The sequence below is a fragment of the Megachile rotundata genome, chromosome 5 (assembly GCF_050947335.1).
Source record: "Megachile rotundata isolate GNS110a chromosome 5, iyMegRotu1, whole genome shotgun sequence".
Classification (NCBI taxonomy): Eukaryota; Metazoa; Arthropoda; class Insecta; order Hymenoptera; family Megachilidae; genus Megachile; species Megachile rotundata.
In genome coordinates this window covers 21,111,208-21,129,280 of record NC_134987.1, presented here as the reverse complement: position 1 = coordinate 21,129,280, position 18,073 = coordinate 21,111,208, and the positions used below count along the sequence as shown (strand labels likewise).

General features: G+C 45.7%; 1 protein-coding gene across 1 annotated transcript in view; it reads left to right on the top strand.

The window, feature by feature from the left end:
- The window catches only part of LOC100875938 (uncharacterized), a 182,824-nt gene that overhangs the window by 45,163 nt on the left and 119,588 nt on the right, over nt 1–18,073 (top strand). The window contains exon 3 of the mRNA XM_076531996.1: nt 14,459–14,561. Within this exon, the coding sequence (XP_076388111.1) occupies nt 14,459–14,561 (103 nt within the window). The remainder of the gene's footprint in view (nt 1–14,458; nt 14,562–18,073) is intronic.

Here is an 18,073-nt window from a genome sequence, read left to right as displayed (position 1 = left end):
ACCGGACTGTTCTCTAATGTCAACAGATTAGCCGTAATAGTGAAATTACATGGTCGCGTAACATCGCTCATGTGGAGTCACGTCGTGTTTCGGTAATCCTCGTGATCTCGTCGTCCTTCTCCTTCTTTTCCTTGGTTCCGCGCTTGTCTTTGTCTCGTCTCTTGTCCCCTTGTTCGAAACCACCTTCGATCCTGGACCAGCAGATTTTGGTAATGCTAGGGTTAGACGTTTATACCCCGAGACGAGAGGTCAAATGGTTTTACGGAGCAGATTACATGCATTATTTTTGCGCTCGACTCGACTCGACTCGACTCAGCTCTGTTCTTTCAGCAGGCCACCAAATGGCCCGTAATTCGAGCGAGACTCCGCTTCTCTCGCCTACCCGTCGCGTTCGATAGGGTTTCAGGGAGTCGGGGGACATTTCTTCGGACACGATATACTATAATATCGATATAATAGTTTGACCGCGTGTCGGAGAACGATGATTCCTTTCGACGAGAAAATAATTCTTCGTCGTTTAATTTTACGATGGCGAGAATAGATGAAAATCGAAGTATAATAGGAGAAATTCTTAACGTCGAGTATCGGATCGCATTTAACGTATTCGAAAGCATCGAAAGTATCGGTGGTGTAAGAGGACTAACTGAACTTAGAGTCGAAGTACTCTGGCGGTCCAAGTGTTCGATTTGCTTGTCAATCGAACGTCGAACACCTGTACGGGGCCGATCAAAACCTCGAAACGGATCGTGAAACGTGATGCGCGTTTTCGATGGCGGTGAAACGCTAGGAGGAAGGAAGGAAGGAAGGAAGGAAGCAGTGTATTCCCTGGATAATAATGATCTCAGGATCGACGGATGACGTACGACGGAGTCCCCGAGGGGGCCAACAGCGGTTGATCCATTGTTACGTTATCTCTCCTATTCTGCCTGGCGTTTAATGCATAATCTATTACGGGCTTTTAACAATGCGAACCAGCTCCGCCGATGCTCGACCGAGCACTCGTCTTTTCATCCAACGGTCCCCCGACGAATCGATCTTCCGGATGCCGCACCCTCATATTTCACGAATGTTTTGACGTCTGCTTCGTAAGCATCCGTCCTAAGGGCGAAACGATACTCGTCTTGGCTAGCAAACGGCGAAACAGATCGGTGCAGCGTCCTTTTCGCGATATCCTGGACGAACGTCCTGGCTAGGGTACGACGTTTTGCGACCAACACTCCTCGAGCTTTGGATCATTTTTCATCAACCACTCGCTTGTAATACGTTTCTTTCGAAACTTCCGAACACGAACAATTTTCAAAGAACAAAGAGAGTATGCGTTGAACGAAGGAAAAGATGAAAATTTTCTAGACACGTTACATATTCGCAAAGTTCGGACGTTGATCCGTTAGAGGTTAGCCTTTATTTTCCACGTGCACGCTCGTTAACGATTCGAAACGAGTGCACGTTCTTCGACGAGGATGCCGGAAGCGCAACGATTTCAGCCACGATTGCGCGAATCAACCGAAAGTGGAATGCAAAGATCGTTCGGAATTTACGAATCGTTCGTGTCTTCGAGTTTGATCGTTGCGTTCATCGAAATCGTCCAACTGTGATACGATCTCGTTGGTTCGCGGTAACACAGGTTTTTGCGGTAAACCTATTCGCCGCGCAGCGCCGCGCCGCGCCGGGGCGAAACGTTCGCGTAGAAACTGTAAACTAATTTGCCAACTTCGTTTCGAGCATCCGTACGAGGATCGTTATTTTTCGAGATGGGCATTCACCGAGAGATTTCCTTGGAAAGAACCGGCAATCGTTGTCTCGGGACCATTTAATGGCCCCGCGTTGAAAAGAAGAGACGTAAAAAGGGGCGAATCACCGAAGGAAGAAAGGGTGATTATACGATCTTCTCTTCCCTGCTCTTCCCTCTTTCTTTTCCCTTTATTGTCCTTTTCGCTCTTTCCTTGGTCCCTTCGCGAAGTCATTCGAAGATTTTGGCTCGTCATTTCCCGTAATGCGATATATACCTACCGACCAAATCTCGATCATCACTCCGCGGCTATTAATCTATTGGCAGGCACCCAAGAGCAATGCACTTCTCGATATCCATATTCAATGACCGGGTCGTGTCTCTTCCCGCGCGTGTTCGATTAGACGAACGATCTTTTTGTCGGTAATTATACATTACGTATAGGTAATTGGTTACGGCTGTTAAAGAGCGGCGAAAAAATGGCAGTCGTGGACGCGTCGAAAGCGCTTATCGGTTAGAAAAATAAGCGAGCAGCGGTAAGAAAAGGTTCCCATCGCGGCGTACCAACTCGTTTCGTATATCCGTCGAGGGATCGACGCGGCTGTTCGGATTATCGCGGCTCTTCGTCATTAGAGAAGCGAGGAGGTCACACCTGGCGCCCCCAGCTACGGAGCCCGGGTTAGGTTAATGGCGTGGCAGATGCGGATCACCGTTCGTTCTTCCCGAATCTTCATAAATATCCGATCGATATATAAATATGTCTACGCCCTGCCTCAGGACCGACGACCACAGTTAGAGCTGTTCTCGTTTTTCGAGATCCTATTGCTGATCGGACCGAGTCGACTGGCCTGCAGCTTTCGATCGATTCTTTCCGATCGACCAAATAACCGGGACCAGAATTTCGTTCGATGCAACGATTAGAAGCCGCTCGGATCCTCGGACCGAGACAATCGATCGTTTAGTACGATCTTCTTTCTTTTTTCACCGTGGAACGTTAAGGACGCTGGACTAGCAGAAATTTATGCCACGCCGATTTTCAACGATCGTTCGACTTTCGTCCGACGCGTTCGAGGTTCCGTTCTCGAATCCTAAGTAAATGTTACATTTTTCATTTAGCCGTATTTCGAAAATGCATATACGGGCTTCTCGATGTCGAAACCGATATCGGACGCGTTGACCGAAAGGTAATCGACTGTCTACCGTTTGGCGAACGAGTATCTCGGTCTCGGAAGGAACGGTCAGAAACGATAAGAAACGAGAGAAGGAGGCGAAAAAGAAAGATATCCTTTCTCGAGGAGACGCGACGGTACGCGGAGCTCGGACTCGCTAACGTCGAACAGGAATTTCACCTACAACCTTTCGACGCGGAGGCTGCGCGCCAACGTTTGAAGAGGACCTTGTTATTAATCACGACGCTGCCATCTCCCAGAGCAGCATTCGCTCGTTAGCCAGGGGTTCGTCGGGGCGGAGGGGTGGCCATCTCTTAATTACTTCCGCGCCAATTAACACCGCCTCGAATAAAGAAGGGGCTACTCGAACCGCCAATGGGAGCTCGCTTCTGAAAAAGCCAGTTGCCTCGGAAGCACTCGCTTTCGATTTAATATAGTGGCAGCGTGCTCGCGCTCGCCTGCGCGACTTTTGTGTGTGTGTGTGGGCGGGTGGGTGTGCACAGGAGTGGCCTGCCACTCTCGCGAAATCGATGATCACCGGTGACGTCGTTTCCTTCTCGTCGCGGCTTCTCGCGTCTAATGGTCGATTAAACCACCGGTCCGATCCGCTTACCCCTTTCGACCAGACCTCTGACGGATCGAGAGAAGCGATCGATGATTTCGCGTTTGACCATTGCGATGGGCTACGCGGCAACGGAGCTAAATGGTTTTTTAAAACGCTTTAATGGAACGTTGTAACAACGAGTGGCTCGTTTTGCCGACTGCGAGAATCCTAGTAGTCGGTACTACCGATTCTTTGGAATAATTCGAATCGGCTCGAAAATCTTTTAAAAACGATGCTGTCGAACGAGTTAACGATTATCAGATCTTGAACCGCGCTTTGAAAAGATGTTCTAGAATCGATGCGAAAACGTTCGTTTCGGTGATCCGGAATCGATGACGTAGAAGCTATCGACACGTCTAACGAAACGGAATTTTTGCGGCTTCGAAATCGCGAGTCAGGAAGAAAGGTCGGTTGATTGACTTCCCGTGGGACTTTGCTTTCGGAAGAACACAGCTGATCCCTTCTGGCTATCCGGACCTGTTGTCCGTCTCGCTTTTTCTCTCGCATTCTCCCTCGATTTCTTTCGACTTCACCAAACTCTGCTCGAACGTGACTGGCTTACTTGGTTCACTCTGCGAAAAGTACTCGGGTAAATCACGCGGAGACGAAGAAGCTTGTATCCACTGGCGATCTTGCTTCGCTTGTCCACCCCTTTCGTTTAACGGCTTTGACTTAATGGCTTTTCGTCTCTCTTCGCTTCTGAAAAAGCAACGATGATTCGTAATTTATCGAAGAATTTATCATTTTTCGTGTCGAATTTCAAAAAACCGTTATCGATAACATTTTTGTCGCTCGAAGCCGCGTGTTCGATAACAGGGTAACGGAAGAAAAAAATCCTCCATAGATAACTGCTTTAGAAGGCAGGAAAGGAAAATTCGCTGACAAAGTAAGGTTAAGGAGTGGCAGCAGCGACTCGTTTCCTTGTTGATCGCGGGCCCATGCTGTTCGGGGGTTGGAAAAGGGTTCCCAGACCGACGAGTTCGCTTCTGTTCGGTCTAGTCGGTTTCGTGGGAGGGGTACGACGATGCCAGAAAGTAGTAGGACGAGGAAAGGGAACGAGAGAGAGAGAGAGAGAGAGAGAGAGAGAAAGAGTCTGCACAGAGTAGACGAGAGGAATAAACGGCGGAGAAGAGGTTAGAAGAGAAAGAGGAGATGGAGAGGGTTGGAAAGGGGATCACTGCCTCCTGCACGCTGGCCCCCGGGGGCGGTGTATTGATCCGGAGGCGGCGGCGGTCATCCGACCGCTAATTAAATGCCAATCGCCAACCTCATCCCCGTCAACTTCCCCTGCCGCCGTCTCATCCCCACTATACCACCCCTTCCTTTATCCAACAGCCACCTCCCACCCTTTCTGCACTCAATTCACCCTCTACTTGCTCCGCACGCCGGGTCTCCTGCGAACCCGTCCCCTTTGAACCCACGCACCATCGCCATATCCTGTGTGATATCGCCATATCCTGAGCCCAACCCTCGCTCCTCGTTCTGCGGCCAAACGCACACGTCGTTTCATCCTCGACGATACTGGTATGCGACCTGGCTAACCTTTATTATACTCCATCTACCCCATCGTCTATGTCCGTGTGCGTCTCTGCGTAGCTGCGTCTATACGTGCGCGCCTGTATTCGTCGGTACGTGTGCGCTGTGACTACCGATTCTTTGTGATTTAGCGAGCGAACATGCTGTTTTATACCGTTTAACCCCTGTGTTCATATAACTAGGGACTCATTTTCGCATCGACGTCCAACAATTTCTTATGCTCCTGTTGGAATATTTCAAAATTGCTCTGGACGTGCTCCGTTGCTTTCTATGTACATTTTTGCGTTCGTTCCGTGTCGACTTCAATCGAAACTTAAACACGATCGACTTTTCTCGCACAGATTTTAGATGCAACTTACAATTTCATTAATAATATTAACTGTAATCGAGGGACAGCGCCAAAGTTACGAGAACGTCTCAGGTGGTTGCGATACGAGCAACTCGAGAAGGAAATTTCTTCGCGATACTCGGTTAGACTTTTTCGTGAAAAAGGTAGCACGTGTAAAGTGAAACGGTTCGATGATTCATCGGTGAAATTTGAAAAGTTCGCTGCTTGCCGCGCCGTGCGCCGCGCCGTGCGCCGCGCCGTGGCGAAGTGTAAATCGATGGTCTCGGTCGTCTTTTCGCTCTCGTTCGAAGGAGTTAATCACGGTAAACAGTCTTCGTTGTTCCGTGACGCGGCCTGCGTTCAAAAAGACGCGGTACCGAGTCGAACGCTCGTGCCAAATCAGTGTTTATGCTTGAAATTATGGCCAGTGGAGTAACAGCCTTTGAAAATATCGTCGCCGTGCGCGACCGAGGAGGTTCTCAAATCTCGCGACTTTTATCGATCGCCGGTCGCGTTATCGAAAAAAAAAAAAAAAAGAAATACTTATCAAAGAAGAAACGGACGCTCCGGAGCAGGGATAAATTGATTTATCTATCGATTATCTCCGTAATAATTTACAGTGACAGCGCTATCTATATGTAAATGCACGATCGTCGTATGGTGTCCCGACAATCGATATCCGATCGATCAGAATTTATTTACATTGTCCGTCGAGACTGGAAATTCGAATACACTTCGGAAGCGTCAATTTCATTTCTAAGCACGATTTATTTGTTCGATCGAAGTATAAAGATCGAAATGCGAAGGAACGTACGGTCGCATCCTCTAGTTTCGTGTTCGATATTAAAATCGTTGAAAGAGGATAACGGAGCACCCCTGGTGTCGGGTGATCCCCTTGTCAGCAGCCGACCGGTTGTTCCTGCAGGAGTGTATAAAATACGGGACTTGTTAACAATGTTCGCACCTACGGGTACGTGTGCGAGGGCCCTCTTTCTATGTACGTGTATCTGGTCAGCCATTGCACGCGTTGCACCGTGCCGCGGCAAGGGGCCCTTTCGGCGACGCCGACCTTCGCCCCGAGATCCTACCAAGATATTTTATTCCCGGCGATTTTTACGAGCCGATATATCATGCATCGACCGGGCCCAACGGGGTTGGTGTTACATCGGTTCGATATCCGCTGGTGCAAGGGTAGGGCTGCGACTCGCCTCGATCTTCTGACCTCTGTGCTCGTGGGCCACGGAATCGTGGAAACGAAGCGAGCTCGATCTCCGCCAACGATAAATCCGATTCGCCGAGTCTTTGCGTCTGGTTTTTCATTCTTATTTTCATATACATGCATATACTTACGAAATACATGTAACGATACTTAATAAAGATTCGATCGTTTTTCAATTTTTCGTATCGCGATGGCACATGGATCGTTAAATGTGCGAGTATACGAGTACGAGCAAAGCACGCTTTTAACCGCACGTATTACGCATAGGCGTGTTTATTATTCGTTTATCGCGGTGCAGGCGCAGTCGGCGTGGCGCGAAGCTGAGCCCGTGAACGTGCAATACTCGCGCGAGAAACACAAGACCGCGAAGCGCTCATAATTCATCGGAGGGGACGAGCGCGGTCGACGCGACGCGACGCAGCGAACACGAGCATCGAAACTTATCGGTTGCGTCGCATCCTTAATATCCTTTAGAAATTCTTCGCACCTCTTCTGGGAACCAACCTGTTCTCGAATACTCCCGATCTATTTTCTTGCTCGCGTATCGATTCATCGTTAACCGTTCTCCGAATATCAAATTCTACGTAAATATCGAACGCGAATAAAGTAAAGTTTGCTCTCTATGTCGAAAGGATCAGAAAACTGAATAGGTAACGAATTCGCTTTAGCGAATTTAGCGAAAAATCTGCTTTACCTTAATTTTCGATTCTCGTGCCGCGAGCGAGTAAAAATCAAAACGATTAAATCCGATAGCGGGACGAGAGCCAGAGAGACACGAGCAATCGCGTGATCGTTCTTGTTATCGCGTTAAAAAAGAAATCCAGGGGCGCGTGGCCGAGCGGAATGCACGCGCGATCGTCGTTTCGTGGCTAAGCCGAGATGGATTAAGCTTTCCACCCTGTTCAGGGTGTCCGCTTCTCGGTGGTGGCTGCTCCCAAGACCCGCTTATTTTTCGCGTTGCCCAGCAGCTGTAATAATGAGATTTAAAAAGCACCCTCTGCCCGCTTTTCTGCTACCTGTCGGCACGGCAAGCGGTGCTACAAACCGGAAAAAGAAGAGGGATCGAGTAATTTTCTCGACCCGGCTCTGCGGTTCTGCTGATTTTTCCTAAATAATTGAGACTTACGACTAACCACGAGGAACATTTTCTGAGCAATTGCACCTCTTTCGGTTGCCGCTCCACCGTCAATCGTTAAATGGATAATCCAATTTTCTTTTTTCCTCTTCATTCGTTCCGTGTATTCTTCTTTCGAGCTTTTGTTTTAACGGATCAAATTGGCGTAAAGAGTTGAAAAGTACTGTATCTTTGACAATTTTACGCCATTCCGAGTGTATAAAATTTGTCTCGACAGAAGAGGCAAAATTGAAAATTCAGGAGTCGTCGATCGTGCCATTAACGATCAAAATTGTCTACAGAAAGTTGAGCTACCAATTACTACGACGTAAGTACCGTAAGTGCTACCTTAGCGATACTGTTATGTCGTAAAATCGTACTATATTCGTATGTCTGTTGCTCGTTCGACGCGCAGTTACCTAAGAAAATTAATCGCGCTCCTACAGACGCCACAAATTATTCAACGTTTATTTATACGATGTATTATCGATGAATTAATCGAAGCGGTAAGGCAGTGTAATCAAGTTGAAATTAGTGGATAATTAATTAAGCGTTCATAAATTATAATAACGGAAATTCCATTCCTTGGAGCAACTAATATTGTCGAACGAAAAAATGGACGATTCCCTTCAGCGTCTTTCGAGGTCGGTAACGTTCCACGCTATATGGAACAAGGCCAACAATCGGACCGATATTATTTCATCGGTCGTAAATAAGGAGAGGGGTGGTCAGGCCGAAAGTTAGCATAGGCGTTGACTTAGTGCTCCTGAGGGTGCCGTCTGTCAACTCGCCTCGTAAAGCTTTTCTTATTTCGCGATATTTTGTCCTCGCCACAACGATATTTATCGTCCACGCAGGACCCACGATCCACCTACTTCTTCTTCCGCGACGCCAAATAATCGTTGCGTTCTTTTTTTCTCTCCAAGGGACTAATCGTCTTGCCGAAAATTTGTCATTTTCCTCGAAGATACGGTATCGATTCGCCTTACTTGCTTCCCGAAATTCATGACCAATATTTGTTATCGCGCAAAAGTGTCGCAATGCTGCAATTGTACAGAAAATTCGATCTATTATTTTGACGATATTTAACATTTACCAGTACAAATTAGTATTCGATTCCCTTTGGGTACTACAATAGATTCTTCGAGGAAGCAAACATTTCATAGTACGAGATTTGTTAAGGCAGTTTCTCGTGAAAAGGTGATTCGAAGAATTATTTATTCTTGTGGTTTTTGGCAAACGCACGTTCCGCCACGAAATACGCGTTTCTTCCGCAGCCGTTTGGCCACTTAATTCCGCTACATTTGAACGCGACCCGAGAAAACGACCACATATATCACGCAAATTGCCATTGTGGCCGCGACAATATGCTAAACGTAGCCAGGCTGTTAGCATTTCATTATTCCGCCACACATAAAACGCATCGGGATGAGGAACGACCTCGTGGAGCCTGTTCCTTCTATTTTATTCCGCTGCGTTTACCCGACACGAACACGCGTTCACCAAGATTTCTAATCGAGGGATGCAACTTATAACATTCTTTATTCCATTTTCGATCCTTTAGTTTACGAACGCGTAAACTAAACAAGTTGTTCAGCGTAGCGGTCACCATTATTATTCGTTTAAATTATTTTATCCGAAACAATGCACGATATTATTTATCTTGTTATTGGCAAGATATCGTTAGATTACGAACGCGTGATGCATTTAAGTATAGCTACCGTTTCGTGATATCGAAAAAAAAAGTATTAGAAATTCGAGCGTAACTGCCGATGGCAAAGATCGTAGAGAGGGCGGTGAGAAAATAAATGACTAAACGTTTTAATAAAGCGAGTATTCGTCTATCGTGTCTATACATCGGCAATTTCCGATTGAGTCGCCGTCGCCGAGTAATCGATCGCCATTTTCTCGACTGGCGTCGTTGCAGCGTCGACTCTGTTTCGCTCCATTCCGCTTTTCATTCTGACGGCCACACCTCGACGATCGTTCGACGAAAACCAACTATAATAGCGTAATGGTCGATGGATGTTAGTAACCCCTTCGAGACAAGAATCGTTCGCGATACGCTGCCGTTACACGCGACACGTGACACTTTAATCCATTTCGAGGCATCGCCTTCCATCGAGAGCACCTTTCTTTTTCTTCCATTTGCACGAAGAACGGAAATTATACTCGCTAACGCGCCGAGTTGTACCATGGAAATAACGAATTCGCGATGCGACAAGATACCCAAGTATTTATATATTATAAGCAAAGCGGAATTCCGAAAAATAGTTTTATTCCTCGACAATACACGAATAATTTGAATGGTACGGTAAATGGAAGTGTAGGAAAGCGATTACGAGCTACGGATATAGGGGATGTTTGAAAAATCTAATACGTCGACGCAGGTCCCTTTTGAACACTCGCTACTGCACAATTGGCAATCATCTAATCGCGAGAACGAAACTTAATCCAGGAACAAATCGCGAGGCAATTTCCTGCTCTCGTAGTTTCAAAGGTATCCGTAAAAAGTAAAAATGAACGGTGATCGAAGCGTTTCGCACTTGAAACGTTGCAGCAAATACTCGAGGCCGCGTAAGCTAAACTCGAAACCGAAAACTCGATGGGTACTCGCCACGCGTACATATACAGTCCAATTTCCCAAGCTAGCTACCATCACTCTTTCTGATCAAATCCTTTTGCCGAGTCGAATAACAACGTCAGCCGACAAACACGGTATTTTCCAACGAATAACGGAGAACCGACTACTTTCAAGGCAAACTCGAACACTCGAGCTTGATCTATCTAAAATTCGACGTTAACGTTCATTGAATCGGTAGCGATCTCCTCGTTGATTTCAACACCATCGGCGAAAGAGAAACAGACCGATCAGATGGAACGGGAAAGTAGGAAACCTCGACGGCACTAGAGGACGATCACGTGGATGCGGTATGCGCGTTTGCACCGATGCCAAATCCGACCAACCAGATGTATATGTATGGCGTAGGTTCGTGTTTAATGAACGGGGGCTAATCTGGCCGCTTTGAAACGCAACGTGAACACAGGCGGCTAGAGTGCACCAACTATCTCGTTCATCGTTGCAAATTAATTTGACCAGAGCGCGAATTAAAGCTCAAGTATAAAGCTGGCTAACGTTCGTACCTCGACTCTGAAGCCCATTAATGAGTTCGAGGATTTAAGCTGGCCTGCCGTGCTTCGCTGATCGAATCCATTCGTTTCCCTTTCGCGCCCTGTACGAACCTTCGCGTTACTCTCTGCCAGTCCGGATCTATCCTTTTCCTCGCGGACTAAACTGCCGCTGCGTTCATCCGATTCCGTCGTCTACGCGATCCGAGGATCGAGACGAATACCGCCAAACAGGCGATTTTCCTACCGAAAATCGAATCGCCAACGTTTCCTCGCTTACGACAATCCATCGAGTATCGAGTTTTATCGAGAAAGAGAGAGAGAAAGAGAGAGGGGGAGAAAATTAATTTCGTTGCGAGTTGAAAATTCGACACGGGTAGTAAGTAAACTAATTTAAACTAACCTAATTAAATTCGAAGAAACAAACGTTGACAAACGTACGCGTTTCACAACAAAATTGGTTTGCATCGTTAACCAGTTACAAATAAAATCCGTACTTCCCATTGATATATTTAACAATGCGCTGGTATATTGTGCGGGACTGTGCTGCCACTTGGATTATAATGATGATCATCGTTGCTGCCACAATCGTCGGTACTATTGATAGGAAATATACGGTTGCGTTGTTCGTGTAATCCATATGCGCGCGATTAATTATTGTTCTCTGATATGTTGTAATATCCATTGTTATCTGGCCATACGTACGCTTGTTATTCGTTCGGATTACATCCAGCTACTGTACACGGTGCATGTCCGATTTTCTTGTCGAAATATCGCGACACGAAATTTAGACGTTTCTTCTCTTTATTTGATCGCGCACGACGAGAGAACACTAAATCAGTGGGGCATCATTTTTTACTTTTTCTTCGAAGAAATATTTCGATCGGCGATTTCACGAAATTTCGACGAAATATTTCACGCTAAAAGTGATTTTGTTGATAAACGCATTCTCCCGTGGCATTCGATGGAAACTTGGATGTGTACGCGTCCAATTAAGAAGACGCAAGGTGCGAATATTGTCCGCTTTTCAGCCACGTGGCGTTACACGCAGCTTTCATTGTGTCGCGACGACGAAAAAAAGAAAAAAAAGAAAAAAAGAAAAACAGAAAAAAAAACGCTGAAACGGCCAGTGAAATTAGTGGCTGAACTTCTTTTTTGTTTGGAAACATTAACTGCAGCCGCCAGTGTCGAAACAGCCCTCTCAGCGATCGATTCCGCCTGTCGTTGATCGTGATCGATCGCCACCCTTCGTTCGACGAGCTTCGTAAACTGTGCTTTATTAACCGCTCGAAGAATGCAAATGTCAAACGAACGAGTTTCAGAAACGTTCGACAAATTTTATTCCTGCGTTGATAACGTCGTTATCTAGATTATTCAAAGTCTTACAACTCTAACTCGCGATACAATTAACGAAAATACATATATTTTCCTGGAAATTTCGTATGTTTCAAATTCGATGAAGCAAATCTCGCAGCTTCCTCTATCGATTCTATTCTTCCTTCCTCGTTATATCCTTCTCTAATGATCATTCGATCGAACAGTAACACGAGCGCGGATAACCGAACGTGTTTCATTAGTTCGCGAAACGAATCGATTAATCAACTGGTTCGAGTATGATTATTTTTGGATTTTTTACGAAACGGTAAATTGATGAACTCGTCGTTGCCGGTGTAATCGGAAGATATACAACCGCGAAAAATATACAGAAGCTACTCGTGGCGCCCTTAAACGGGGAGTATTAAGCGAAGGAACGAGATGATAAAACGCCACGACGCGGCGGAGAGCCAGCAATAAATGTTTCGTGGCTCGTAAAAACGTTATTGCCTTCCGTGCACCCCGATAGCGGAAGACAGTGCACGAGAACCCTAAAGGATATGCAAAGAAACGAGGGACAAATGTGTCCTCGTGGTAAAAGAAAAAAGCCGATATACGATGTAATTCGTGATTAAAGCTCGAAGGTGGTCTTTCGAGTTAGATAAAAATATTCTTTCGCGAACGCGCCAACGACTTTCGGATCGTTCAATGACGAACGTTAATCTCGGCGTAACTCGGAAGAATCCCAATTTACCGAACAAAAGAAAGACTATTTCGTCAAAATTATTTCGACAAATATACATATATCGACGTTGTACATCATCGAATAGGATGGAAATAAACGTACGAGCTACCGCATAAAACAATTGCAGATTAATCGAGCGTAGACGTATTCGATTAATTATCGAACTGCTCGTACGGAAGCAGAGGCCGACCGCGGTTTTGATCAGAAAACGGAGCGAATTAAGTGGCGGAGGTAATTCCAAAGAGTCAGGGTGGTGAAATATAAAAAACCTGACAGGGATTTTGTTTTATGCGAGCCTGGTCTCCCTTCCGGCTTGGCAAACGACCGCTAATATCGCCATATAATCTGTCGCCGTTCCGAATAAATAACCCGCTGCGAAGCTAATAAAACTCGTCGACCGCGAAGATTTTGTCGGGCAAGCCGGTGTACGGGCTTACGCTTACTCGTGACAGAAGATTTCCCGCGAACGTTGTTCCATGGTGGCACTGGGATGTTGTCTCTATAAAGACACATGGCCGACGAAGGCGACTCGCGCGTCGCTTCATTTGTCTTTATATTAACGGCACACGCCGCTATAACGCCGTAACAGCGACGAGTTTCACCCTCGTTGCTTTTTCACCGCGACGCGACACACCGATACGTAATTTCTACTCTCCATTTTCCAGGCGTTGATGCTTTAGAAAGGGTGGCAAGAATCGTGCGAACCCCTTAAACGGGGATCGCGATTCTACAATATTTTCTATTATCTTCTATTTGCAAAAGATTCGATAATTATATCTATCGATGTTCCATTTGCCTTTACTTAACGATATTGTCTCGAGAGAGCGACAACTTGATATTCGTTTAAAGTTTAAAGAAATTCCGATTTTTTCACCGTCACAAAATATCTCGAACAGTTTGGCGGGGATTAAAGGATCGTTGCCACGGGCGAAGTAAAGAATAGAAAAAAGGAAAGGAGGTGTGGTATTTTGAGTGACCGTTTGGCATAACGCCACCCCAGAGAAAGTTCGCGAAAGAGACGAAGCTCGTCGGATTTTAAGGAGCCGTGAATATTTTCCGCCCTTCGGCGGGAAATTAACCCCTTGGGAGCCACCATCCAATCCTGTGCCCCCGGCTGAAAGGAGGCAACCGCCTGGATCGGGTATTACTTTATGTTCGCGGCAGAAAAGTTTATTTTCCTTCGTGGCAGAGTTAGCTGCAGCCACGCTTGGCCAGCCGTTGCTTCGTTGCAACCGAAACAAGTACGGAGGATGAATGAAAAAGAAAAGAAAAAGAAGAAACCTACCGATTTCTTCTCTTTCATCTTCCGTTAAAGTTTCCCGGTAACCGACACGGATCTGCACTAAGGCAAACTTCCGATATTTATTAAATGTACGCCCTTTTACCATCTAACGTCATCTTCATCATGGTTACTTTCCTTCAAAATTATGTGGAATCTTTGCAGATCGAATTAATAGATATTAATAGAAATTGGACTAGAAAATAGAAATAGACAAATTTCTAGTATTATCTTTTATTGATAATATCGAATAATTATGAAAATAAGATAGCCGATTTTCGTTCGATTACAGTCCATAAGATGCACCGTAAACGGATGTTCCTGCGACTCGTTCACTCCTGGAAAGCGGCACATCCGATACTGCGACAGGTGTCATCATGGTTGGGTGCTTCACGGTGAGTGTCTTCTTTTACTATACGTTCACGATTATTCGAAATTTCAACCACAAACGGATAAGTAAACGGTCCGCGCAAGTCTCGTTTTAATATTATTAAAAACCGTTGCTTATCGAATAATTCGAAAAATTCGAAAAATCTCTTATCAAGATGGAGAGTCTAAAGCCTAGTAAAAAAGTCGAACGCGTGCTAAATTATTCTCGATTCAAGAATCCTTGTCGAAGATTTTCTCCGGTGGTTCGTGGGGTCGCGTGCACACGGTTAAACGCAAATTTTCCAACTGTCAGCATACTTCATCCGAGCGGCCCTCTGGGACGAAATTCAATTTTCCAAGGATGACCAGTGCCGTACCTTCGCTCCACCCTTCTCTATGTCCGCGCACGCGATTCGTTTCGTGGGCACACGCGCGTGTATGCATACGTATCGGCAATATATACGAGGGCACTTTATGTCCTCGTAAGCTTCCCTATCTATCGAACCGCTGATCGCGTTGTTGCAAAGTTTTCAACAAATATACAGGGTGTGAAATTTCGATTTTATTTCGAAAACTTTTCATTCTCAATCATTTCAATCTATCCAAACGTCCAAACGTTCCTTTAAAGAATCGAATGTATGGAAATTGAATAACGTTAAATTGGGATTTATCTTAGTTTTTTTTCTGCGGTGCGAGAACGGACAAACGGCTTTGGTATTGGCCGATCAACGCTTCTTATTCCCATTATTATTCGATCGCAATATATAACGTATAAAATGGAATTTCAATTTGAGTTTTGGCGACCAATTTTTATTTCGATCGACTTTAAGTTGACCAAGACACCCCTTATGTTACTCGTACAAAACACCCTTCTATCGACATCCGTAGAGGGATCGGGATGTACGATGTATCGTGCTTAAAATTCCGGCTGCTTGACCCGCGATAGATTGGACGCGCTATGGCACGGAATACATATCAATTTCGGGCTTCGACTACGTCCCGTGGGAGCGCAGTTGCATTTTCCTCTAGATAGCCTCTTCTTCTTCTTCTTCTTCTTCTTCTTTCGTGTCGCGTGAAAACCGTTTGTTCGATGAAAAATGTTCGAGCAAAGAGATAAGAAAACAGATTTTATTGTATTATTTCTGTTTTGTTAAATAATCGAAAGTCGAAGAAGGAAAGAAAATTCCGAGTATTATTAACGATTCGATTTAAAGGCATTACGTAACGACGAAACACATTTTCATTTTCTTGAAGTTAAAACTACGCGTATATGAATACTTCCATCTGTCGAAGATAGAGCAATCCAACGAAGTTGACCCAATTCACGCGACCTGAAACGTAAACACGAAGCCGTTTTAGTTCGTCATCCGCGGACCACACACGTTACTCGCGAATGAAATCGAAACGATCCATTTGAAATTTTCTCCACGATTACAAGCAAAGATTAAAAGTGTGAATTATTCGAATTACTAATTGCATGTAAATGTTATTTTAAGAAAGGCGTAAACGTTTACGTAGGAAAATTCTTGATTCTATCGTTAATCGACATAAGCTATGTGGTTGATTAAAAAAATTGATAGCGAATTTGAGAATACGAGCAACTACGCAAAAATCGTGGAATTACCGCGAAAGACGACAGGTATGTAGATGGTGAAAATACAGAAGATTGGTCGCTCCGATCGTTCCGTAGCCCGATTTCGAAGCAATCCAGCAGCATTTTAGTCGGACGACTCGGTCTGTCGACACGAATCGAGCCAGGCCATTCATCAAAATCGCCCTTACAAAAGACGATCCCTGTAATTGCTCGGAATCGGTCTCGAAAACGCCAACGGAGTCGTTTCTCTTTCGACATGGCCGACTGGAATTAGAAATCCCCGAACAGTCGACTCGTCGTTGCTCCCTTTTGTTCTTGACACGGACCGGTTCCGTTTGCCCCGGCAAAAAATTGTTCGAGCCTCTCTTCGCTCGCTGCTTCACAGATCAGACACGACGATTTGTCGTTCGCCACGAAACAGCCGAGTCATAGTCCAGAAAGAATATCAAGTTCTCTGAACGGGGCCTAAGAGGTTTGCTTTGTCGCGCCTTGACCGGCATGTACCGTGACAAATAGATCTTGCGATTTCATCTTCCTCCACCTCGATCGAGATCGTTCGATGGCCGACGTTCTCCATAAAATGATCGTCCATGGTCAAACGATTGCGTAAGAAAAATGATAATTCGACGCTTTCGATGATGTTGGCGTACGTTAGTTTTAAAAGGTTTTTTGGTATTCGGCTTGTTCGATTGGTCGAATGGAAACTTTAAGATTCGAAGACGAACTCGAGAAGCAGACTTTTTGCTCGAAAACTCGAGGGACTCGCGGGAAAGACATGACCGAAGGACGAAAGTATCGTTAGCGATGAAAACTCTATCGTGGCGATCTCCTCTCTTTCTGTCGAGAAGACAGACACGTCTCGTCGATATAAATAAAGTATATCGAGGGTAGAAAGAGAGAGGCTGGCGCAACGACGCGACGGGTCAAATGAAAAATGCCGAGACGGCCGATCAATGTAAATATATTCATGACGTGGGGTGGCTGAGCGGCACGAGGATGCCAGATATATACATACATGCACAGACTTTTATAGGATGGGGTTCGTCGACGACTCGATGGCACTTGGGCGGCACATAATTCACTCTTTGGCAGCTCATTACAATTTAAAAAGGCTTTTGTCAGTACTCCTCTGGCCCGTGATTTCTTACGAGCAAGCCACTTGTTCTCGTCTGTGACGAATCTGCAAAATCAACGTTCCGTCGCGTCGGGAAGAAGTTTGCCGCGAACGGACAATAAGCACGATTAAGACGGTTATCTCGCTAACTTTGACACATCCTCGTTAGCGATCCGTTAAAAAGTTGAAAACACCCCGAATATCGCGGTCGTAAAGTACAGGAAACACGCGTGTATGGAATTGACCTTAGATAAAACGGTACTTCGATAGGAATGGGTGATTATCATCGAAGCGTAATCTGTAGGCTCGCTGGTCGAGGACCATCTCGAGTGCACGCGATGCATCATCAGGAGGGATCGTGGACGGCGGAATAGGCTTAGGTACGATGAAAAACGTTTAATTGGCGCGGATAGAGGACGTAGATGACCGGTTTACCAGGCACGTAAAGTATTGGAAGCGAACTTCGGGAAATTTTCCCTTGGTTGGCTAGGCTGGATTGCTCGCTCTCTATATTACTAGGAAGGCTGTCGGAATTTCAAGCATGCGTATCCGGTCTAAGGTTACACGAGAGCAGAAAGAAATTTCTGCCGCCGCGGTTTAATCCTCTGCTTCAACTATTTATTAGATGCACGTACTATGTTCTCGATGAATTTTACCCTTTTCAACGCGTGCTTCGCGTACAAGGTTAAACGGTTAGGATGCCTCGACGGCACAGAGTCCTCTCTACGAGATCACGAACACAATGTAGTATTTAACGCGACGAACAGAGGGTAATTGTGTGCTCGAACAAAGCATCGAACGCTTCGTTTCACCTCGTTCTCTTGCGTCGG